The following is a 25,758-nucleotide window of genomic DNA, read 5'->3' on the forward strand; positions in this document are numbered from 1 at the left end:
ACCATTTAAGAAGCATCGACACGAGCAAGTCATATGAAGCTATACAAAATGGAAAGTCTGGTAAAACCCAAAGTCATCGACCATATCGGTGCACAACACTTTATCAAGTGTCATGTATTAGCTACCTATCAAAATTAGAGCTTAATTCATTCAAATACCCATCTATGGCATTTGCACGCATCCCATGAATGTCTATACAAACCTATAGTACTTCAACCATTAGTATGTATGCACTCCTATATTCTTGAACTTATTTTTATTTTGCTACTTGGCAGATTTTTAGGATAAATTTATGCATTTGAGCAATAAATCACGATCCCCACAAATCTATAAAATTTGGGCCCCATATGTTATGCCCATGTTAGAGATTTAGGACGACCTTGGTGGTGTAAGGAATTTGATCAACACAAGGTGATGATATTGCAAATTTAATCCATATAATTGCAAGGACATGTGTTCCCAAATTTAGCCAATGTTAAATTAACTAAAATGGTCATGCTCAGTGCAAGCAACCGTAGGTTACACAAAGTTATCATGGATAAAGAACCATGATGGTTTTACCATTTAACTCGACCTCTCTACAATATTGGGGTGAGCTATTCTAGATGATCGAGATGCCAAATTGACATCAGCTCTGTGTCATATTCATTATAATGCTTTATCTTTTGTATGATGTTTTGTTTTTTGTTTATAATCATCGTGATTATACAAAGATTAACCATAGAAATAAATAATACCAAGAAATATGAAACAAGAAAGAGAAATTTTGTGTCCACAAACTGTTTCTTATTTATTTATCATTTCGTTTGGGTTTAGGAGGGGTGTGAGTTTTGTTAACGCTGAAAAATCATTCACTCCCTAATTGAACGCCTAGAAGAAGCAGGCGAAAAAGATAAAGCCAAGACATTGGCATAGATATAACCATGTTTGATGTTACTAACTTTGCTCCATCCATCACATAACATTATGATCTTAAGACCAATAAGATGAATTTCTTGAAAGAACTGTCTAAGGAACAAATGATCCCCTCTATTGCTACCAATAGCTCCCTTGACTTATCCCAATCGTTTGATCAACTAATCTTATTCTTGAATATCGTTCGTGATTTTGAAACAAAATACTTTTTTCTTAACATGTGGTTTTATTATTATGTATGTACTTGGTTTAAGCCGTTTATTGGATTATTCACTCTTCCATATTCAGATAAATCTTGAGTTTTTGTTGGTTATTTGGCTCCTATCAATAAGATATATTATATACGGTAGAATTTTCATTTTAAATTGTTTGTCGATACTTGGTATGTTGTTATTTTTAGGGTCTTATAAGCGAGGAATGTAGATGCCCATTTTCATAGATCAAAATCAATATATTCCAGGCATCTAAGGGTTTTTACAATACAGAGTCAATTGAAGGGATTCAGAATGGGCATCAACCGATTCAAATCACCATCCGATTTTTTTTCCTTTCTGGTAGGACCTCTTTTCAAATACTACATGATTTTAACACAGAGGACCTTTATGCATTGTCGGCCGAAACGATGGACCGTGGACGCAATTTCCCCAAAAGTCAAGGACTTACAGTGTAATTGACGGCAAAGAACGAAGTAACCCGTCTGTACTCTGTACTCTGTACTCTGTACTCTGTACTCTGTACTCTGTAGTGGACTGTACTTCGTTCACTGTAGTCGGCCCATACCATTAGTACATAAACCTCAAGGCACGAAAATGAGATTTTCCTCAAACCTTATTGGCGGCATTCGCTGTACATCATCATCGAAGGCTCGAACCCTAGTTTCGTCATCGTCCAGACTTAGACAACAATGGAGGTGTCTATAGGGCAAGGGCAAGGGCAGAAGCACCAGGAATTCACTGTCTCTATTTCTCATCTCTCTGCATCTTCTTGTGCTGCCCCTTGTCCACCAGCATTGGCTCGTTTCGGAATCGAACCTGAAGGGGCACAGCTTATGTTTCATCAAGAATCGGAGCAAAGCAATGTCATCCAAGTTGATCTTCGAACTGCCCAGGTGAGTATTTATGTTCGCACAGTAAAGCCTTAATTTTAAAATTTATATTATAATTGAAAATTTAGATTGAATGTTGTAGCACCACGACTGTGTTTTTTCTTTGTTCACCATGAACTGTTAACTGGCGGTAGAATTGCTTGTTGTTTTGACGGTGTTATCGACCATGATTCTTTCCGGATTTTGGTTTTCAGCTGTTCAAGTTAGGTCCCATTGAATCGGTCTGCATTAATGAAGGTTCTGCAACCAACGAGGAGGAGGTACGCACTTTGCTTGTGATTAATGTGTTCCGTTTAATAGTTTTTCCATTCAGAAGCACTGAAAATGTCTTCTGGATGGTGTCAATGGCATGTTTTTGTGTTTCCAAGTATTAGGTCATTAGGTGTAGATGGTTCCTACGCTTATACGTTGTTGTTCAGTTTGGGAATTTTGTGATATCTTTTCAGATGTGTAAAGTCATAAAAGTCATCCTTTTGATTCAGGTATCTCATTCAAGGGGAATCACCATTCAATTTAAAATAGAGGATGAGAGCAGAGCATTCCATCTGGCATTTGAACATTGGAAGAAAGAAACAGTTCAAGTGTGTGCTGGTATTTATATCACTGATGCTGTTAGTTGAATTTTGGGACCATGTGATGCTATATATATCTTTAGTTTACTTCCACCTATTCCCCTTTTTCTCTACCTTCTACTTTTAGATGCTATTTAGTTTAAAAAAAGCACTGCATTGTTCAATCTCATCAGGCCAGTGGACCATGTGAATTCATCTTTGTTGCACAATTTTATATTGAGCTAATGTACTTGTTTTTTTGGAATTTAAAATATTTCTTATTATGAACTTGCAATTATCTTGCCCATTGCAAATGATATCAGCTATATGTATTGTATTTTGTTTCAGGAGGAAGATTGGAAAATGGAGAAGTTTTGACTTCTAGGAGCAAGTTTGATTATAAAATAGAGGCTGCTTCTGCTAAAATGTACTTCCATTATTATGGACAACTACTGCATCAACAAAATATGCTGCAGGATTATGTGAGGACAGGTTATAACCATACTGTAATTAATTGCACCTTCCCTGACTTGTATTACTATCGCATTAAAAAAATGTTTTTTCTCCATGATTTTGGCAGTTGAAATTTAATTTCTAGGAGGATTGATCTCCCAGATTTTCATCAAAGTTATTATTTTTCAGTGAAAATTTGGTTCAGTGCTTGTGTCCTTATGATGACTAGTTGTAGAGTCTACGTGTAACTGTAAGCTTGTCACTACCATAACAAATTTGTTATTCTTCAGGAACCTATTATGCTGCAGTCATTGAGAACCGTGCAGACTTTATTGGTCGTGTTGTGGTTGATGTAGGTGCCGGTAGTGGTATTCTGTCATTATTTGCTGCTCAGGTATAGATAGCCATTTAACCCACAGGTTCATGATATCCTGTGCATTATTCATTTCCGCCCTGTTTGTGTGCATGTATCATGTATGTATGATTATGGTAAAGTGGTCAGAGTTTGTGAGGTTATACTTTCTTACCTGTTAGGCTGGCGCAAAGCATGTTTATGCTGTGGAAGCATCCGAAATGGCAGAATATGCACGCCGACTGATTGCCGGGAATCCATCCCTGGGACAGCGGATTACGGTGAGATTCAGTTTTGTCGTTTACTTGCCAAGCTGTATCCTACCAGCTTTCTATTAGTGTCTTCTATGCTTCAGTCTCAATTTTTTTTTTTTTTTTTTGGTTCTGGGGTGGGGGGGTATTTGGTTATCTACATTATAGGTGATCAAAGGTAAAGTGGAGGAGGTCGAGTTGCCGGAGAAAGCTGATATTCTGATCTCTGAGCCAATGGGTAAGCATATTGCTTACTTTGCTTATTACTGTTGATAAAAAATATCATATTCTTTGAGGGTATATATGATGGACATTTATGTTATGCACTAATATTTTATTACAAGTGCTGTAGATGTTGATTTTTGATTTATTTATTTGATATTTACTGCTGTTGTTTTGAGCAAGGTTTAAGATCTCGCTCTCGCCCCCCATCTCGCTAATCCAAAAAAGAGAGATCTCACTAGATCTCGTCGAGATCTCGCCAAGATCATGTATATTTTCCCAGTCGACTTGGTGGTTGGTCTCGGTGGCTATTTGGTCATTGTAGCCCCTGAAAGTTGGTGTTACCCTATTTTAGGCCTTCTAAATACAATGGAAACATCAGTTTTTTAAAATCAAACAAAAAATTGTACTTTGACTTCGTACCCTATGTAAGTAGTCTCAGACTATTCAGACCTTAGGCTAGTATGTTCTATTCCATAATTCACATTCCACAATCAACACATGACACAACATAATCATGAGAATGTAAAAGACATCATATATAAGAAAAATAACTCCAAATGTGGATGAGGAGGTAATATTCTCTACTCTTTAAGCTTCAATGAGTGTAGGACTGGAGATCGTCAAGCAAAAGCACAAAAATCCTTGCTCCTTGGTGTTTTTTCTTCAAAAAAGTAGAGAGGTGAGATTTGGCGAGATATTGGCGAGATCTCTTGGTTGAGTTCTTGTACAATTTGTTGTATCTCGCCATTCATCTCGTCTTGCCTTTTTGAAAAAAACGAGATATTAGCGAGATCTCGGCGCGAGATCCTGAACCATGGTTTTGAGATTTGGCTTTTGTTATTTGGTATTTACTGATGCTGATTTTTTGCCAATGAAGCATAAAAATTATTGAGTATGCAATTTCAAATAAGAGCTTTAGGGAAATGATAATGCAACTGATGAATTTTCCACTTGGTTGAACTTTGACCATTGGTTTAAGTCATTGGAAATATAGATGGGGTTAAGGTAATAGAGTTGGTGAGAGATTCTCTTCTATGATCTTTTTTCCCTTTTCTGTAGTTGATCTCCTTCAGGCTAGGGAATATAAGTTGCTCTCCCTCCCTCCCCTTGTCAATCATTTTATGTGGTGATGCTTTTGAGAGGGCAAGGTAGGATATAGTTTTGTTTTCACTGTAAGGTTATACATTAATTATTCCAAAGATTGGTCATCTTGGAAATTTTATTTTTAACTTCTCGAAAAGTTTTATATGTAAGGTGGAAAGAAATCCAACTTCTAATTGTTGGAGGTAGGGTTTGTAGAAGATGCAATCGAAGTTCAAAATACTGCGTGGGATTCAGGTGTAGAATTTCAAATAACCCAGGGATTTGAGGTCAGATGAGACATTTAGGGTTTTGAATCTACAACTTCATTTATCATAGAATTATGATGACATTCAATCATTTAGTCCATGCATTAAATGACGGAGATCCTAAGCACATGGTGTTGGATACACAAATCTTTTCCACCATTCTACTTCTCTAGGAGACCATGTGATGTAGCTGATCCCTTGGATGGGGTGCATTTGATGGAGGGTTGGAAGGGTAGGGAAGAAATCCCTGAGATGGGTCTCAAAGTTGCATGGAAGAGAGGAATCGGACAAAGAAAAGGGGGGGGGGAGAGGAGACACATGGCCAAGGGCTGCAAGCCACGTAGGCACCGGTCAATACCAACTCAATTCATTCTTCTCATTCTGTCTTTAGTTATTGGTTACACATGTATTTGAAGGATTAAAACTACTAAAACTAGAAACTACTATCTCCTGCGTATCCTACTTGAAATAAAAGATTACATAATATTCCCAAATAAATAAGATTTCCTAAAATCCTACTAGACCAAATAACCAAATATGGATCTAGTTCATTTCCGTATGGATACCCATATGGGTATGGATCGCTCCACGGGTGCGTAACTGCCTCAATTCCCTCGGTGTTGAGAAAAACTTGTCCATGAGGTTTGTATAACGGGAGAATCAACACCAATCGGTCGGCATCCATCCTTGCTTGTATGAAGTCACCATCGAAACCACGATCGAATGCTATGAAATCCACGACGCAAAGTTTATTGGTGAAGCAGTGACAAAAAAAAAAATCGATCGGTTCACTGAAGAGATCAACCGATTTAGATTTTTGCACAAGTCGATTCTCAATTTCCAACAATGCCATTTCATCTTCCATCATTTGTGACTCGTCTTCTGGCTTGTCCACCTGTTGTTCAGTGGCAGATATCAAGTTAGTTGTAGGTAGACTGGTAGAGTGCATACAATTAGATGTGGCTAGTGCTTGGGCTTTGATGTCTTTGCAATGTCGTTGAATCTCATCGAGTTTCTCTCATATCAATTGCATTTTTTGATGGATATCCATTAAAAGATCTAGACCCATCTGCTAGGTTTGCTATTTGGAATCACTATGGACCCACTATAGCAAGGGAACACTCGAGACAAAGGCTTAAGGGTAAAACAATAACTATATGGAAGTTTAAGAGGATGGTAGAATCGTAATTAATGTGAAATTCACAAGAGGATGGCAATACCATAATATTTGAATTTCAATTATGAACTTACAAATATCATGTATGGGGCAGGGGTATACTTGGAAGTAAGTAAAAAAAAAAGGATAGAAAAGGGTAAAGGAGAAAAGGAGGGGTAGTTTAGGAACTAATAAAATAATTAAAGAAAAGAATCAACTCAAAGGAGGAGTTGTGTGTGGAAAGGTTACCGTCAGACTTCTTCTTGGAGTTTGTTGCTCCAGAACTCCTGAGAGGTGAGCAGCAAGGATGACGGTGGATGGCCCGACTTTCAAAGACTTGGATGCGAGAAAACTGCAAGGAGCTTTGCTATGATTGGATATGGGGGAGGCGTCAATGCGAGGAGTTGTCATTGCTGGCTGGAGGATTGTGAAATAGGTATGTATTCATGAAAAAAAAAAAATGTTGCTAGTGGTGTTGACCCTAGTTTGCTATTGTACACTAGCCTAAGTTTACATATAAGTTATATACTGGAAATGGAAATGCATAATTAAAACAAACAAAACATGTTGTAGATTTGCAAAACAAACATTAATGTTACATGATAGGGATATATCTCTCACCACTCAATTCCTAGTGGAGTGTCTAGCCGGCTCCAATCCACAAACTACGTACCATTGCAGATGTTGTAGATGCTTCTCTAAATACAACTACATTGTACAAAAATTAGGTACAGAAAGAAAGAATTTTGGGTAAAATGGGGTTTACCTTTTTGCTCCAAATACTCTTATTTAGGTAGATCTCCTTTGATTGTGCAAATATGAGATTGGAATCAAAGATTTTGGGAGAAAGTTGACTTTTTTTGCATCAATCCATTGTTTCCCAGTCAAAACATTCGAAATATGGGAGATGCATGTTGAAATTTTTGAGAATGAGCTTGTTTCCCACAAAACAAGTCATTATATAGGGCCTGGTTCAACCAAACCTGGTTGAACCAGTAGATCTCTAGGAAATTTCGACCGAAACCCATAGAAACTGGTTTTTGGTTGAACCAGTAGATTTCTGGGAAATTTCAACCGAAACCCATCAAAACTGGTTGAAACCAATCGAAACCAGGGATTTTTGTAATGTACCACATGGTTTTGTCTTGGGTTAGCTTAATACCATTGAAATGGTCAACATTTTGAACCATGATGAGATGTTCTAGAAAGGATCACATAACAAGAACATGCTAAAAGATATGCTCCAATAGGCCATTGTGCCCTTCAAAATTTTGGGCATCACATGAGCACCCTATATTGAACCTCTAAACATTGCGTGGTTCACATAAATTCCTAATACTGGATCACGTGTCCTCTCCTCCCAAAATCCAACCCCTCTCTGTTCTCTACCCTGAAGTTTGATCTGGAGCAGAAGCCATGAAACACCTCATAATCCCCTTCTACATTGGTTATGAGATTTGGACTTCTTCTATGTGTCTAGATCTGGTCCATGTGGGATAGGCTGACCTAACTCTGTAATTTTCTCTAGGTCAATTGTAGCAGATTCCTGGAACTAATGCTTCCACGCCTTAAACACCATATGGCATCCTCATTGTTTTTGAATCCCAAACAGAGTTTTATGATTCATTTTAGCAATAAAAGGGTGAGGTGTCTATACTCACTTTTCCATTTAACATGATTATGACCTTCCACCCACCTTTCCCTTGCAAGAAGTTTCCATGCCATCCCTTTGAAAAAGGGAAATGAAGCTATGTATAAGAGAAGTCATTCTCTCATAGATTTTGTGTTATTCCTTGTCTGCCTGTTTAAATGAAAACTAGAATGTTAGGTTATTCATAGTTTACTGCTTTGAATAGTTGTTCAGCGTCCTTTCCCTTTTTGTAGCTAATTGTTAGAGTTAGCTGGGTGTAATTGGGGGGATCTCTCTTGTTGGCTTTTTGTCTATTCCATTTTCACCACACATTTTTTTTGGGGGGGGGGGTGGTGGTGGTGGTGTGGTGGCGGTTAGTAATTTGTATCCAACATAATGTTTTGTAGATGTTAGCGACCCTTCCAGATGGGAAAAATTAACTACTGGAAGAAGTGAAATTTACTATTTGTGTTCTTAGGCACATTGTTGATTAATGAAAGGATGCTGGAAACATATGTGATTGCAAGAGATCGTTTTCTGCTTCCTAATGGAAAAATGTTCCCTACAATTGGAAGGTTAGTTTGGCCATTACAATATCAGCTTGTCTGTTCACCCCCCCTTCCAAAAAAAAAAAGGGGTGGGGGAGTGGGGCTTGGCCCTCTGCCTCTCTTTATTGTCTTTCCCTTCGTTTTTTATTCAGCATGCTTCTCAATGAACTCATGTGTAACATGATTTGTTACAGTATTTCTGTTTTCAAGTATAATTGTGCTACTTCACTCCATAGATGTTGGGAATGTTATGCAATTAAAGACTTTACCCTAATTTAGGATTAATTTTGTGGATATCAATACTCTCATTCTTATATGCATAATGGTATCTTGTTGATGGGTGGTTGTAGTTCCTTCTGAAAGGCGGAGATAAATGACTTTCTAACCTTGTTTCTTGATATGACCAGTATTTACTAATTTTTTCCTGAGATAATTTTCTTTGAGCTATGCCATGTGTTTAAAGGTTTATAAGCTGGTAAATTGAGTTTGAGTGAACTGGAATCATAGTTTTATCATGCCCTGGCAATGACTGAGATACTGTTTTTCAAATAATCCAAGATGCTTTGAATTTATGTGGCCATGTAGGATCTTAAAACCTAGGATTTAGAAAGAGATAGGATTAGGCTTTTCTCAGAAGAACATATTGAAGTGGTAGGATTTGAATTTAGATATATTAAGTGAATATATATAAATCTTAGGTTTTAGCTGTTAGTCTCACAAATGTTTTGGCATTGCAGGCCTATTTATGTTCACTGATTGTATCTGGAAATATACTTTGAGGGGATTAGCAGTTGCTGAGGGATTAAAACAAAGGAGGAAGACCCAGATTTTCCAGGGTTTTCTATCTATTAATGCATTAGTTCTGAGTTAAAATAGAAACACCCCTCCCTAAAAAGGAACGCTCTTAGTGTACTGTTATTTTTCTTGTATTTTAATAACATTTTTTTCCTGAATAAATTGTTTCCCCAAGGAATCGGGCTTCTTGGAAAGCTAACTGAATGACCCTTAAATTGACACCAAAATCATGCAAAATAATCAACTTCAGATAAAGGGTTTAAATATATCTATTGAATTAGCCAAATTGACTCGGAATTTTTCATTGAGGCCGATCCTGATTTCCATTTATTCTTCATAGGGAAAGCTGGATGGGCCAGAAATGCATACAGGTTTAGGTTTTTGGCCTATGAAAACTTAGAAGCTCAAGGAAACTTGTCATTTTGGATATATCTACAAGATTCTTGAGCCAAAAACTACAAAATCTGAGATCTGAGGAGTATACACCCCCTTGGGATTCTAAATTAAAACCGAATCCTAAAAGGTAAACTTGAGTTACAAGCAATATATACGATTACAAGTAAAGACCAAAGCTTACCATGATTAGCTTATGATCATCCCAAAGCACAATGGAAGTACCACATGACTGGACCAAAGTTCTTTTGACTTTATGAAAGATTACCAGCACTCTGTTGACTATCCAAAACTAAGACAACTAAATATTGGCCATTACACTCAAATTGTTTGTCTTGATGCATGCTTATGGACCCTGAGGCCAAACCGACATCCAAATTTTTCTTAAGGCTTGGGCTGAAACTGGACCATATCGATATTTGATCGGATGATTTTGGTTTTAGCTGGTCAATTCCAGTTTGTTTACTCAATCAGGTCTATGTTTTGACATCCTTACCTGCTTCTATTATTCATGAATGGTTCCTTTCTCTCTTTTATCCTTTACCTTCAGTTGTCTAGTTGGGCCAATTACCTGCATGCTCATGGATTCTTCTGCGTCACAGCATTTGTTGCAATGGCTATAGTTTTATCACCTTATTTTTCGGCTTCAGACACGAACACACATGCATTTATATATAATGTTTGTATGTGAATGATCGATTGTGGTATTTTTCTTGATACTGACTTTCCTCTATTGCTTAATCTGTAGGATACATATGGCACCATTCAGCGATGAATTTTTGTATGTTGAAATTGCAAATAAGGTATTGTAAAGGATTGCCAGGTCTATTTTGCTATAGATATTCCTGATATGTGCTTTGAGATTATGTGCTATCTGAAATGATTGAAGTGTCATACACTGATACATGCATTTCTTTAAATGCTGTGTTGAATTATGTATTGTATGCCGCAGGGTGGTACTGGGCTTTTCCCTCCTCTAGCTGACTGATTAATTAGGGTCGGTTATGAGGAGGGGTATATCTGTAATTCTCTCTTCTCTTCTTTTGTTGTTTGGCTGGTCTCATAACCATCCAAGCATTCAGTCCTAATTCTTGAATTACATGGTATACTGGTATCAGAGCCATACTTCTTTTCAGCCCATGATTTCCCCTTCTCCCAAAATTTCCCGAAATTTCTCCTATCTAACCTAAACAGCCCCTCCCACTTCTACCACCACCTTCTTTCTCTCTCTCAATTCGTCCTTACCTAGAAAGGCAGCACTAATGAGGTGACCTCCTATGGATCTATTTGCCGCCCTATATCTTTCTCTTTTAAAGACATGATATGCTTTTTTTGAAGATAGACAGTTACTGTCCACCTTATGCAATTAATTCTTCCCTTGTTTGGAGATCGAGTTCTTCTCCTGTATTGAAGATCAAGCTCTTCTCCTATTGAAGATCAAGTCTTGCAGTTCTTGGAGAGCATCTGTCATCGATTACACAACTTTTTAGGTTTTCTTCAAAACCTTGACAACTTGGTTTTTGCCATTATAGGTCAGAAGAGGCTGATTTTTAGAGGAGATCCTTGCCTCCCTTAAAGAAGAATTTGATCCATTTTTTGGCCCTTTCTGACGGCTGTTTTTGGAGATCTGCGATCTCACCGATTTTTAGGATTTCTCTCAAAACCTTGATAAATCAATTGCAGTCATCCCTGGTCAGAAGAGACTGATTTTTGGAGGAGGTACTTCCTGTAGAGAAGAACTCGATCCAGTTTTGAGCATTGGCAAATCGATTTTATCTCAGATTGGCTATTTGGGTAATTCTGCCCTATTTCTCTTGTCATTATGTCGAAGGTCACTACAGAAACTTCAGGTTCTGATGGACAGGGTTGTAATGAGTACCTCCCTTTTGCTGTTACTTCCATCAAGTTTGATGGAACTTACCATCTGATTTGGTCTCGATCAACTTATTTGACCATTGCTGGTTGTGGCCTTACTGGACATATCACTGGTACTACTGTGAAGCCCTTGCTGAAGTTTCTACTCAGTACTGATGAATCTCTAATGATTCTCTTGTGATGTCCTTCTTACTCAATTCCATGCAACCTAATGTTTCCAGAGGTTATTTACTACTAGATTCTGCCACTCAGATTTGGACAACTGCAAAGGATACTTATGGTTAGGTAGGGAATGATGCTCAGGTGTATGAACTAAGTAAAAAGATTCATGACACCACCCTGAAGGAGTTGTCTATTTCTCATTAGGGAATGTAGCTTTTGGCAAGAGCTTGATCATTATGCTGATTATTAGCACACCAGTGCAATTGACATTGCTGCATACCGCAAACATGTAGACAAGATTCAAGTCTATGATTTCTTGGCTGGATTAAACATCGAGTATGATCAGATTCGTGTTCTGGTCCTTAGCAGATCTCTTTTCTTATTCTGGAGGAATTCGATGCTTTGTTCCATATTGAGGACAGTCACCGTTCTACCATGCTTTATTCTACCACTGCAAATCATTCTACCTTGCAGTCTGCCTCCAATCCCCCTCCCACTTCTAATGGGATTCCACACACAAGTGATAGCTCCAAGGAGATTGTCAAGTGCGAACATTGCAACAAGCCGTGGCACACTAAGTCTACTTGTTGGAAGCTTCTTGGTAAACCTGCTGAGAGGCCAAGCATGGGTGTGGTAAATCCAAGAACAAGGCAAATCATACTGAGATAGTTACCACTTCTATATATACTGGTCTTTCTCTGGAAGAACTTCAGGTTCTTTGTCGAGTGCTAACGGCTCCCTTTGCTACCACTACATCATCTTCTGCACCTACCTCGCACCTTCAAATTCCAACTTTGCTTATTTAGGTATCCTTTTCTGGGGTCATTGTGCATCAATAGTCTCAAGTCTTTGAATCACTGACTCCGGTGCCACTGATCATATGACTAGATCCGTTGGTCTCTTTTACCAGTTTTCCCCTTCCTCAGTAAAAGACAAAGTCCGGGTAGTCGATGGGTCCCTTTCTTCTGTATCTGGAAAGAGTCCTATTTGTTGCTCTCCATCCCTTACTTTATCTTCTATTTTGCATATACCTAATTTTACTACGACTCTTCTCTCTATTAGTTGTCTTACCATAGATTTAAACTGTAAAGTAGCCTTGTTTCCATCCCATTGTGTCTTTCAGGGTGTGGTGACAGGGAAGATGATTGGATGTGGTAAGGTGCATGGTGGTCTTTATTTGCTTGAATATGGTTGCCCCACTACTATTGCATTACCTTCTCAAGTTTATTAGCTCAACTCAGCTTCCTCCGACCTTCATCAATGGCATCGTCAATTGGGGGACCCTCCTCCAGATACTTTATCTCATGTTTTTTCCTTAGTTTAAGGATGAGTTCATTTATGAGGCTTGTATCTTAGCTAAATAAACTTGTTCTGGTTATCGTTTCTCACTTTCATTTGGTTTATATTGATGTGTGGGGTCCTGGCGTCCTGCTCATCGGCTTTTATTTTTGGCCATCAATGGTTTGTGACACAACGGTTAAGTTGCACTATTGCAACATGTTGTCACAGGCTCAAAACTTGGAAACGACCTCTCTTGTGAAGCAGGGGGTAAGGCTGAGTACACTTGCCCCTCCCAGACCCTGTAGTAGTGGGAGCCTTGTGCACCAGGTTGATTTTTTTTTAATTATTTATTTATTTATTTATTTTTTTATGGTTAGTTACCTTCATTGATAGCCATAGTTGGACTACATAAGTTTATATGATGCAACATAAAAGTGAAGTCTTCTGGTGTTTTCAGCTCTTCCATAGAATGGTTAGATTCAGGATAATGCAACACTTAAAATTCTCCGTACTGATAATGGCAGAGAATACCTGGAGGGTCAATTCCAAACTTATTTGGATGACCATGGGACTCTTCACCCGACTAGTTACGCTGATACCCTTGCTCAGAAGGGGGTGGCCGAAAGGAAGAGTCACTTACATGCTGGAAGTGGCTAGGGCCCTTATGTTTGCACGCCATGTTCCTTCTCAGTATTGGAATGATGCTCTCTTTTCCGCTGCCTATCTTATCAATCGCATGCCAACTCACATTTCGGATTCTTGTGTTCCGGTTGATATTCTGCACGAATCTTTCTATTTTATTATTCCTCTTAAGATCTTTGGTAGAGTTTGTTATGCTCAAAACCGTCATCCCCCTGGGAAGTTGGTGCCCCGTGGACTAAAATGTATCTTTCTGGGTTAGTTGGCCACTTAGAAAGGCTACAAGTGCTATCCAATACGACATACCTTGGTGACTATGGACATTGTTTTTCGTGAGTCCCTATCTTACTATTGATTGCCACCTCTTCAGGGGGAGTTCGGTAGTGTGGATCGTGAAGATGTGTCGATTCTTACTCCATCTCTACATTCTGCTCCTTTTGACGAGGCAAATGTTCAGGGTTAGGGGGAGACTCTAGGTCAGGTTCAGGGGGAGATTGGTCCAGATATGGTTCATGTTCATGTCCAGAAGAAAATTGATCATCCAAATGTTCAAGCTTATCAGAGGAGTCAAACCAAAGGTAAGCAAATTGAGACCATCAACACTACAACTCCATTACTGATTCTATCACCGTCCCTTGATCCAGAGCCGACTACTTCATTTGGTAAGGTTTTTTCTCACCAGTCTTCTTTTGAGTTACCTATTGCTCTTCGTAAAGGTATTAGGGCCTGTACTCAACACCCCATATCTCTTGTTGTCTCTTATGATTCCCTTTCTACTTCTTATCGTACTTTTGTCTCTTCTCTTTTCTTGGTTTCTATCCCATAGAAGTGGCAGGAGGCCTTTAACAGATACAAAGTAGAAAGAAGTTTTAATGGAAGAAATGAGGGCCTTGAAGAAAAATGATACATGTGAACTAATGAAAGCCTTAAAGAAAAATGATACATGGGAACTAGCGGTTCTTCCTCCAGGCAAGAGACCAGTTGGCTGTAAATGGGTCTTCATGGTCAAGCAGAAGATGTATGGTATAGTGGACAGATATGAAGCAAGGCTTGTGGCTAAAGGGTTACTTATGAGATCAACTACCAGGGGACCTTTGCCCCAGTTGCAAAACTAAACATTGTTCGAATTCTATTATCACGTGTTGTGAGTCTGGGATGGAATCTACGACAACATGTCAAGAACACTTTTCTTCATGGAGAACTTGAGGAGGTATATAGATGTTCCTCTAGGTTTTTCATGTGACAGGACTCATGGCAAAGTTTGGAAATTGAAATGCACACTTTATGGGCTGAAGTAATCTCCTCGGGCTCGGTTTGGCAGGTTGCATAAGGCTATGATTTTTGTGGGGTATAAGCAAAGTAATGCCAATCATACCTTGGCGATAAGGTCATATAGTCAATGCTGATGATTTTGTAGTGATTGGAAATGATGATGATGAGATCTCCCGTTGCAAGAGTTTCCTAGGATGAGAATTTGAAATAAAGGATCTAGGAAAACTACAGTACTTTTTTGGGATTGAAGTTGCTTGGTCTTCAAAAGGTATCTTTCTATCTCAAACGAAGTATATCCTTGATCTTCTATCTGAGAGTGGTTTGTTGGTCTGCCATCCTTGTGACACACTTCTGGAAGCTAATACTCGACTCAAGGATAAAGAAGGTGAATCAGTTGATAAGGGCCGCTATCAACGGTTGGTGGGAAAATTGATTTATCTCTCATAGATACGGCCAAATATTGTCTTTGCAGTGAGTTTGGTAAGTCAATTCATGCATGATCCTTATTCCACTCATATGGAGGTTGTTCTTCATATTCTTCATTATTTGAAGTCAACTCCTGGAAAAGGGATTCTTCTATCTCCTCGTGATCATCTTCGAGTTGAGGCCTACACCGATGCTAACTGGGGTGGATATCCTAATATGAAATCTACTTCAGGGTATGTTACATTTATAGGTGGTAACCTGTCATGTTGCGCAGCAAGAAACAAAATGTATTGGCAAGGTCTAGTGCTGAAGCAGAGTTTCACGCTATGGTACACGGAATATGTGAATTACTATGGCTCTTACTCCAAGACCTTGGTGTTCTTGTTTGTCTTCCAATGATGTTATACTGTGATAACAAGGCAGCAATTAGCATTGCCCGTAACCCAGTACAACATGATTGTACCAAGCATGTGGAGATTGATAGAAACTTCACCAGGGACAAACTAGAAAGTGGACTGATTTTTGTACCCGTTGTGATGTCAGGAGATCAGTTGACTGATGTCTTAGCTATGGAATTGGGTGGAAAGGTTTTTCATCCTAATTTGTTCAAGTTGGGGCATGTGTGACATCTATGCTCCAACTTGAGGGGGGAGTGTTGAATTATGTATTGTATGCCGCAAGGACATCCAGGGCTTTCCCCCCTCTAGCCAACTCATTAAATAGAGTCGGTTATGAGGGGGTATATTTGTAGTTCTCTCCTCTCTTCTTTTGCTGTAAATAAAAGGGATTGGCTGGTCTCATAATCATCCAAGCATTCAGTCCTAATTCTTTCTATTAACATGCTGAAATAATTTGTTCTGGAAGAATGAGGCATCACCGGGATCTTTTCTGCACTTCCTGATTTTGGTCTTGTAGTTGTGGTTGTTAACAGTTAGCCAGTTAGAAGAGATTATTTTGCATCAAAATGTAAATCTAAAACTGTTAATGGATCATTTGTAGCTGAAATCAGATTGTATGTTGTCTGATTCATTTTCCTTAGTTATGTTCATAATGATTGGGAAGGAGAAAAAAATTGCCTGGCTGGCTGCCTCTTCTGCATAGAAAAAGGTTGACTTGACCTGTGTATATGTTGGCTAGCTTCTTGGGCTTCAGTCTCTTAGATTCTGAGAAACCAGCTAAATGTGGATCCAGTGAAAAACTGGCATTTGGAATCTTTTCTGCACGATGTCTTGTAGCCTCAGTCTGTGTTTGGGCTTCTGCTTCTCTGCCAGAAGTAGCATGTGAAAACTTAGCCAGTTATGCTCCATAAGTACAATCATGGATAGTGAAATTCAAAGCATGTTTAGATTTGGTACCTCTTCTAAAAACAGGTATATGATGTGTAACTTTAGCCACACTACGATGGATAATGACATAGTGATATTGAGTGACTTTTTTAGATATTTGGGGTTTATCATAAATAAGGAAGGAGATATAGAGGATGATGTATCACATTGAATTAAAATGGGATAGGTGAAGTAAAGAAGTGCGTTTGGAGTTTTTTGCAACCAACATGTCCGTGTAAAACTTAAGGGAAAATTCTATAGGACAGTCATATGCCCGACTATGATGTGGGGCGGAATCTTGGGCAGTTAAGAAGCGGCATATTGGCAAGTTGTGTGTAGCGGAGATGAGAATGTTGAGATGCGTATGCAGAAAAGCTAGGAAGGATAAGGTAAGGAATGAAAGCATTAGAGCAGACTTGTTGTTTGTGATGGTATGGTTATGTGCAACGAAGGCCTTTATATGCATTAGTAAGGAGGAGTGATTTGATCCAAATATAAGGATGTACAAGAGCTAGGGGCAGGCCAAAAATGACCATAGGAGAAGTGAGGAAAGACATGCACAGATTAGGTCTTGTTCCAAGTATGGCATCGAATAGAGCGGATTGGAGAGCTAGGATCCGGGTAGCAGACCCCATCTAGCTGTGTTCTAGTTTGTTACTATTTTTGTGGCCTGTTTCCTTTCACTTTTACTTTTCCTTTTCCCTGTCCTTGCTTGGATCCATTTAGCCGACCGTTAAATTGGGATAAGGCTTTGTTGTTGTTGTTGTATTGGTAGTACAAAGGTATGAGTATATGGTATGTGGTACAACTCCATACCATGTATGTAGTACAACTCCATACCATGTATGGAGTACAAGGCTGAAGTATACATGAGGTGTAAATGTAATCCTCATCCTCAACACTCCCTCTCAAGTTGGTGCATAGATGTCTCCTCATACCCAACTTGCATACAATAGGATGAAATATCTTTCATCCTTATCCTGTTTTTTCCCTTTTGTTTTGTCTGTACATGGTAACGTTGATGGATAGTTTGTTGCTCTTTTAGCTCATTTGATATATTTAGCCACAGTTTAATTTGTGCTTAACTTTCCCCAACTGTTAATGCTCCTGTTTCTTGCTAGGCCCTGTTTTGGCAGCAACAAAATTATTATGGCATTGACCTTACTCCCTTATATGGATCTGCGGTTCAAGGATATTTTTCTCAGGTCTCTCTTACCTCTTATTTATGAAATATTTTGGTGTCAACACTTCTCATATTTATGGTTCTTTATCTTGAAATATGCATTCTTCATCTTTCTTGTGTCTTTTTCATTTTCATTTCTCATCTCATTTCTTATCCCTCTTTTCTCATCTCTTCGTCCCCCTTTTCTGTTTAGACCTCAGTTTTACCTACTTTGTTTTGTTTGGATCCATGTAGCCGACCCCATTAAGTCGGGATAAGGCTTAGTTTTGTTGCTGTTATCTTCAAATATCTCTCTATGATATCTTCAAATTTGAAAGAACAGTGTGATGAACATTTCTGTCATCATCCTTCTCTAACTGGTGCAGCCTGACCAAAGAATAACCAAATCTAGCGGAATTGTTGTACAAACAGGTGGAGTACCTGCTTACTCTGTAAATCAGATCTGCAAGGTTAGGCTAGGGATTTTGGGGAATTATAGTGTGTTAAATTAAGGTGATGATAAGGTTAAAATTGTGAGGCAAAAAGGAAGTTAAGGTATGAAAAAGAGGGGTTGAAATTGGGAACTTTATAGCAGATCCTGAACTTAGAGAAACTAAACCTAGGTCTTGAATTTATAGCAGGCAAAGGAAGATTAAGATAAACCAAAAAAAAAAAAAAAAAAAAAAGGAAGATTAGGATTTACATAGAAAACTAAGCCTAGGTCTTGAATTTCGTAGAAGGATTGAAAGCCTATTGAAGGGAAAAGGTTGAAAAGTACGTCTTGGAGCTTATCTCTCATCAGGTTTTGGGGTTCAGCTAAGGTTTCATGGGATTACCAATTGGAGGGTAACAATGGTAGTTGGCCAAGTTGATCATAGGGTAGAGGGGGAACACAACATTATTAGGGGCTGGGATGCAAGCAAGGCAAAGATGCCTGCATGACTGGAAATGCCAGTGTTGGCACACTATATATGTGAAAGCTCAAATTAAAAATAATAAGAAACTTTAAAAAGACTATATATGATACAAATAATTCATAAAGATAGTATGAAATAGGTTATGACATTCAACAAAATATCACTTCTAAGTGGACAAAAGATGAAACATTCCTGTCCACAAATAGCAACCCATCAAATTATTTTTCCCCAAAATGAACATGTTGCTGTTATCAAGTGATATTTTAGGGTTTGTTGGAGAACCCCAATGACTTGTGGATTTAATCAGGATTCTCATTTATTAAATATTTTGATTTCTGGAAGATCCTGAGTGCAATCTGTCTTATTGTCTTGCATCAAGGTACATTGCCTTCCACTTATGTAAATTGTGGTTACACAGAGTTGGAGTGACAATTAGTACTTCATGAAGGTGCATTAGGTTTGGACTTAAATTTATGTAAAATTTGACCTTCAGGCAATCTTCCTTCTGAGAGGGTCCTTGCATTCATAGTTGTCAAGGAGTCCGGCTTTTTTTTTTTTTTTGGGGGGGGGGGGAGTGTGGCGTGTTGTGCCCTGTGAAACTATGTTTGCAATTGTTATGTTGTTAGTGAGGTACTACAGTTAACGTCTGCATGTGGTGTAGTGGGCGGTTATGTATGTTGCGAATTACCGAATTGGCAGGTAGTGTTCAATGTTTTATTGGAGTTAAAAAATTGTGAATCTGCCACAAAAGAATGAATGTAGAAATACACATGGCATGTTGTAATTTTTTACGTCAGTTCTTTTTTGGAGCCGGGCCCCCCCTTATTTTTGGGGCCGGGGCCACGGTCTAAAAATGAACGGAACGGTCAGTTGCCGGATCGAATGTATCGCTTGACCGGATTCCCGCACATCTTTGGTCCAAGTGGCGTTTTGAGAGGAATAAAAGCTGGATTTAAAAAAGGAGTATATCGTGTCGATGTGGTCTGGATCTGGCAAAATTGTATCGACGCATATGCTCTGTCCATCCGTGCCGTCCGAGTTTTGAACATTTTGCACTAAGACTTTACCGTGGTTAGGTGCAGGTTCTCTCCATGTGACCCTTCCTCGAATTGAGTTTTGAAACGTTAAATGTCTTTACCCCACCCCACCCCACCCCACCCCAACCCAACCCAGCCCAACCCAACCCAACCCAACCCCCCCAAAAAAAGGGTTAAATGTCAGTATGCAAAGTGACATTTAAATTGTTTGTTTCTATTGTTATTTCTTTTTGGAGATGTTTTTGTTTCTTGTTATCCTTTAAGGTACTTTCTATATGAAGATGATTGTCTTACAAGTCACTATCAATGATGCTCTTGTACATTTCTATTATGGTAGAAGGAAAATACTTTATTAGTTTTGAATTAAAAGGGAGAGTCTGTTTCTTTGCTGCTCTAATACTTGTTGGAGGTCATGCCGGCATGTCTGAACATGTCTGAGATTGTGATATCTTGATCAAGGAAATAAATTTTCTAACTTTTTTTTATATTTGATTGGTTTCCTTACGCTTTAACAGTCTACGTACAGTGCATGTTTATCTATTTTTGCGCTTTGTTGTAACTGCTTGTCCCAAAGCTCCAGCTGTTGGATAAGGACCACGACAATATATATCAATACAACAAAACGCCCCTGCAAATGCAGGCCCATACAGCTCTGCATGTGACACCATCACGTGGTGTCAACACCACATGGCACCAAGGGGCACAGGGTGGGGGCACAACACAACACAAATCCCCGCGCTACCAGGGATCAAACACCTGACCTCCTCGCTCAAGCTCTTAGGTAGGGACCAGAACACTGCTTATTTCAAAAGCTCAAGCTCTTCGTTAAGGACAACAACAATGTATATCAACACAACAGCCTAGTTTGTTATCCATTATCCTTCATATTTTTTGGCCAAACTTCCATTGCTTCCTGTAATTCTGGGTACTTTATTTTTTGCTCTTTTATTCTTGGATTTTATGCTGGTGTTTTGTCAGTTATGTGAGAACTTCTCTCTATAATGCTCCGTCTGCTCTTCGTTGTCATTACATAAGGTAGTGCATTTATGTGCTGTATAAATGATAGTTGCAATCTACTACCATCATTCATTTTCTCATAATTTGGTTGTGTGTGTATCTTTTGCTCTTTATACAGCCTGTGGTGGATTCTTTCGATCCAAGATTATTGGTAGCTCCAGCTATATCTCATACACTAGATTTTACTTCTGTGAAGGTATAGATTAACTGAAACCTTGCTTGTAATTGGATATATAGTTTACCTTTCTGAGCTTTACGTTTGAGATTATATTTCATTGTAAATAGCTTAAGGGAGAATGATGTGCACACTAGCAGGATGTAATAGAATCTAACGCATTAGCATTTTATTGATTGTTGGGTCCTCTTCTCTGAACCTCAGCCGTTCAACCCCTCCATTATTGCAATCCAATTTTTTCCACCATAGCTACACCCATTCTCTCTCCCCGACCCCCTGTGGCTGCAAGCCTGCAGCCTCCCAGCTGGGCCTCTCTCTCTCTCTCTCTCTCTCTCTGAGCCTCTCCACAGCCCCTGTACCATACCCCTCTTTAAATCCCACCTCCAACCAACTGTTTGCAACTGTCTCCCATCACCCCAATCTCCGGAGAACTGAGTTTTAATTTCTGTTGTAGCTTTTGACTTTACCGCAGCAAACAGGGGTCAGGTAATGCAAGGCTGGCCTTGAAATCTAAAGGGTCTATTGATGAGATCAATGCCTGCATCGTTGATAATTTCTTTTCATATGATCATTCATTCAACCAAGATTACCTAGGTGTGTATTTTGAAGATGTAAGTAGAGCATAGAAAGCCATCATGCTCCCAATTAGCCCACCGAGCCGAACATGTGTGGTGCTCCTGAATCTTACAATGTAACTGGGCTGGATGTGTAGAAACGCAACCCTAAAACGATGCAAAAGATAATGGAAAAACAGAACAAACAATGCACATAGATTTACGAGGTTCGGAAGGTTGCCTACGTCCTCGGTGAGATGAGATCTTGCTTCACTATCAATGGAGAATAGGGTTACAACGCTTGTCCCTCACACCTTTCAGTATTGCTTGCATTACTGAGAAAGAAACCCTTACTACAAATATATAGAAAAAAAACCCTAATCCGGAAAGTATAAAACTGCCCTCAAATAAAAAATTCGAGCGGGGGACCGCCGTCCTGCCTGTCGAGGCGCTGCACCAGTACTCCCTGGATTAAACTGTGACAGAGTACAAGACATCGTACACCAACAGGATGTACCTTGGATTTTATCATTATTGACTTGTACTCAGTAAGGTTGCGTACATTATGACCCCCAACCCCTCAATAGTGGGAGTCTCGTGCACTGGTTACACCCTTTACTCAGTAAAATGTCTTGGTGCCCTATATTTTCCACAATCTGTTGCTTGGTCTTGTTAATGGTTATACCTTCTTCCATATTCTTTTATTTTCTTATGCTGCTAGAAGGAAGTTCGTAGCTTCTGATGCTTGTTGGATTAATAAGAATTGTCTGCCGATTTTGTTCTCTATAATCACTTTGTAGGAAGAAGAACTTTATGAAATTGAAATCCCACTGAGTTTCATAGCATCTGTGGGCACTAGAGTTCATGGGCTGGCTTGCTGGTTCGATGTGTTATTTGATGGGAGGTAACCATTTGTTCTATCACTTTATTTTCTGGTGTATCACTCCCCCTTTCAGCTCCTTCTGTGTTCTTGCATTGGGGTATTATTTCTGGTTTTTGTTCTTGCGAGGGCCACGCATAGTTGTTTACACAACCATCTTTGCTCATTGGATCTGCAGTTCTGTACAGAGATGGCTTACTACTGCTCCTGGTGCACCTACAACCCACTGGTACCAGCTACGGTGTGTTCTTTCTCAGCCAATATATGTCATGGCTGGACAAGAAATTACTGGACAACTCCACATGGCTGCACACAATGCTCAAAGCTACACAATGCACCTAACTATGTCAGGTTGGGTTTCCTTTGCTGTTCAAGTTGCATTGAGGTTCCCTTGGTTTCTTTCCACACCCACAAAAAGGAAGGTTCCCTTGGTTTCTAACATTTTGCAAACTATTTTGACAGCTAAAATGTGGGGTGCTGGAGCTGAACAAGATGGAATACTTCAGACATCGTCATGCAAACTTGATCTTAAGGAACCATACTATCGAATCGCTCAACCACAGGCATATGCATGGGCCCAAGATCAGCAACCACATCAGCTAACACAATCACAGGTATGCACTGTGTTAATTTAATCCCCTTTCCCTGGTTGTCAGATAAATAAATAAAGAGCCAATTTCTGGGGGATAAGCAAATAAAAAAGATTTTCGAATAGAGAGGATTCAGTAGCCGACCTCATTTAGTTGGGATATCATTGAGTTGGGTTGTGCAAATAAATAAACAGCTGATTTCTAAGGGGTTTATCTAGAATCGGATATCATCTGTTGCAATTCTTAAGATTGATCATACTGGCACCCCTAAGTGCAATGGTGATCCTTCACAGGTACATTGTTACAGACTTACAGTACTCCCAAGTTCCACCCATTAGTAGCCATCTTTTAAGCCTCACTATCTACCAATCTATTGCTACATGAGTCCCTATACAGTATCAATGAAATACTAGTTTTTTTCTGATATTATTTCATCGTCAGAGTTTCAGTAGTCATGCAACAAATTAAGATTTGGTCAACTAAGTATTCTTAAATACTCTTAGATGAATGATAACACTAAAAGAGGAATAATAGTCGAGCACAAACAAGAGGGCCTATTACAATGGAAGGGCAGGCAACATGGTGCGTGGTGTAACATGCCCCCCTGCCTCCCCATCCCCCCCCACCCCCACCAAAAAAAAAAAAAAAAAAAAAAAAAAAAAAAAAAAACAAAGGGTATGATACAACGGAACATTTAGCAAGAACGAGTTGATGGACTGAATTGGCACTATGGGAACTCCTCTCCATTAATAGATTAGTTTGAGTCGGTCTTCTACTACTGCTATCATTTCTTCTTTGTTCTTGTTGTGGTAATAGAGGGTGAGTCCTTGCCTGGTTGTTGGCCTATATTTCTTGTAAATAAAATTGCAGTTATTTATTCCCCCCACCCTCCCCCTCTCCATTAATAGATTAGTTTGAGTCAGTCTTCTACTACTACTATCATTTCTTCTTTGTTCTTCTTGTGGTAATAGAGGGTGAGGCCTTGCCTGGTTGTTGGCCTGTCCTTCTTGTAAATAAAATTGCCGTTATTTATCCCCTCCCCCTCCCCCCCCCCCCCCCCATCCCCAGGAAAAAAGATCAGGAAGTGACCATGATAATAGGGTTATCAGTAAGTATATGAACATTGAATTCCATCTAATGTCTCTGAATATTCTGTTATTCTCCTCTGAAATACTCCATATTCAAAGTGAAATGCTTAAATTAATAAACCGATCCAATCCCAAATCTATTTATCTTTCTGGTACCCAATCTAGTAAAACATGTTACCCATGAGTTAAATGAGCAGAAGTTTGTGATTCAAGGGGTCAAGAATCTCACATAGCAACCCAAGCCTTTACAGGTAGCTCAAAGAAGGTTCTTTGTCTTGCTAACCTTATATTCTGATTCTGCTTGACTTTCTAGTACTTCTGGTTCTGTGCCTTCTTCCAGTTATGGGGTCAAGTTGGAAGTCAGTGTTTCCTGAAATCAAAGAGATTGACAACTGAACTTTCTTCTGGCTAATAGCAAAGTTCCTTTGGGATAACTACTGACTAAAAAGGAATTAAATTCAGTGCCCCGCTAGTCAAGGAATTAAATCTGACATTTGAAATTCAAATTCCGAAATTTCTAGCACTAAACATTCGTATTGGTGGACTTGCAAAAATGATTTGATTTTCTATTTCTTTACCCGTTATCTGGAACTCAGGCAAGAAGGTTTGGTGAAGGGGAATCCATGGAGACACCCTTATATCTGAATCCACCCTTTGATGACCCAGCATTCAGAATCAGGAAATTTTCAACTGTAATTTTATGGTCCCATAATGGATGAGCTGCCTTGTTTCTGTTAGCAAGTGTTGAATCTTGACTCGTTTGATCATCCTATAACTGGGAATATCCCTTTATTTGCAGGATACTATGGAGCCTGGCTTAGTGCAGCAACTGTCACAGGATTCTGGGTCTTCGTTGGCTCGATGATAGAGAAGAACGGTTTCAATTCTAAAGGTGAGAATGAAGTTTTCGATATGGATGGCATTGTTATGCTTGTAGCATATGCTTTCACCCAAAGCCGACTGTGTAGGGTATTAAAATTATCCACCATGTGGATTATGATATTTAACCAGCCTGAGTGAAGCTGTGTAGATACATTTATATTTATTGGTTACTACATGATTTTTTGTTGGATGGACTTGTGTTTCGCAGTAAAAGCTATGAATAGTAATTTACTCTGGGAATAGGGCAGAAGATGGGTCGTACATCTGATCTGACATAGGAATGCATACTATCGTAATTGCAGTTGTTTCATGTAGAAGCTGATCAAGAAAAAAAATATGATAACTATGGATTTTTTTTTCTCGGACATGGTTCCTCACTTTTCTCTGCAATCCTTACCTTGAACTGTTTGAATTAATTTTCACTTAATAGGGGTGGGAGTGTAAACTTGGTCTTATTTTTGGACAAATAGAATGCCCTTTATTTTTTTATTTTTTTTCCCCTGGTGCAAGACCCACTCTGAGGCTAGACAAGGGACCCATGAAGGGCCAGTCCCACTGGGTTACCCTTATTAGTGACTACTAAACTACTGCTTTTTCAAGAAGGGGGTTGGGTAGGACTGAGGATACCTTCCGTGGACTTGCAGTAGACCGAACTGTCTATATGCCTGCACATCCCAATTGGATGTCCAGCTTGGGAAAAGAAGAAAAGAGGAAAGCTAGTCTTAAAGTATTTTCCGTATATTGGTACCCCAC

The 25,758-nt window shown here is 39.1% G+C and overlaps 1 protein-coding gene across 2 annotated transcripts; it reads left to right on the forward strand.

Annotated features, from left to right (window-relative positions):
- The first annotated feature begins 1,668 nt into the window (after positions 1 to 1,668).
- LOC122064033 (probable histone-arginine methyltransferase CARM1) lies at positions 1,669 to 25,195 on the forward strand. 2 transcript variants are annotated; one of them, XM_042627727.1, is made up of 15 exons: positions 1,672 to 2,023; positions 2,215 to 2,280; positions 2,503 to 2,611; positions 2,920 to 3,063; positions 3,315 to 3,418; positions 3,559 to 3,657; positions 3,796 to 3,865; positions 8,466 to 8,562; positions 10,472 to 10,526; positions 17,825 to 17,908; positions 20,955 to 21,032; positions 22,366 to 22,469; positions 22,624 to 22,796; positions 22,908 to 23,059; positions 24,923 to 25,195. In XM_042627727.1, exons 1-15 carry the CDS (start codon positions 1,820 to 1,822, stop codon positions 24,986 to 24,988), a joined length of 1,605 nt encoding a protein of 534 aa, XP_042483661.1. In that variant the 5' UTR covers positions 1,672 to 1,819; the 3' UTR covers positions 24,989 to 25,195. The 2 variants fall into 2 exon arrangements, with proteins under 2 accessions (XP_042483662.1, XP_042483661.1); XM_042627728.1 differs by lacking the exon at positions 20,955 to 21,032 and having other exon boundaries at positions 1,669 to 2,023.
- Positions 25,196 to 25,758: the final 563 nt, after the last annotated feature.

Source organism: Macadamia integrifolia, unplaced genomic scaffold, assembly GCF_013358625.1.
Source record: "Macadamia integrifolia cultivar HAES 741 unplaced genomic scaffold, SCU_Mint_v3 scaffold151, whole genome shotgun sequence".
NCBI lineage: Eukaryota > Viridiplantae > Streptophyta > Magnoliopsida > Proteales > Proteaceae > Macadamia > Macadamia integrifolia.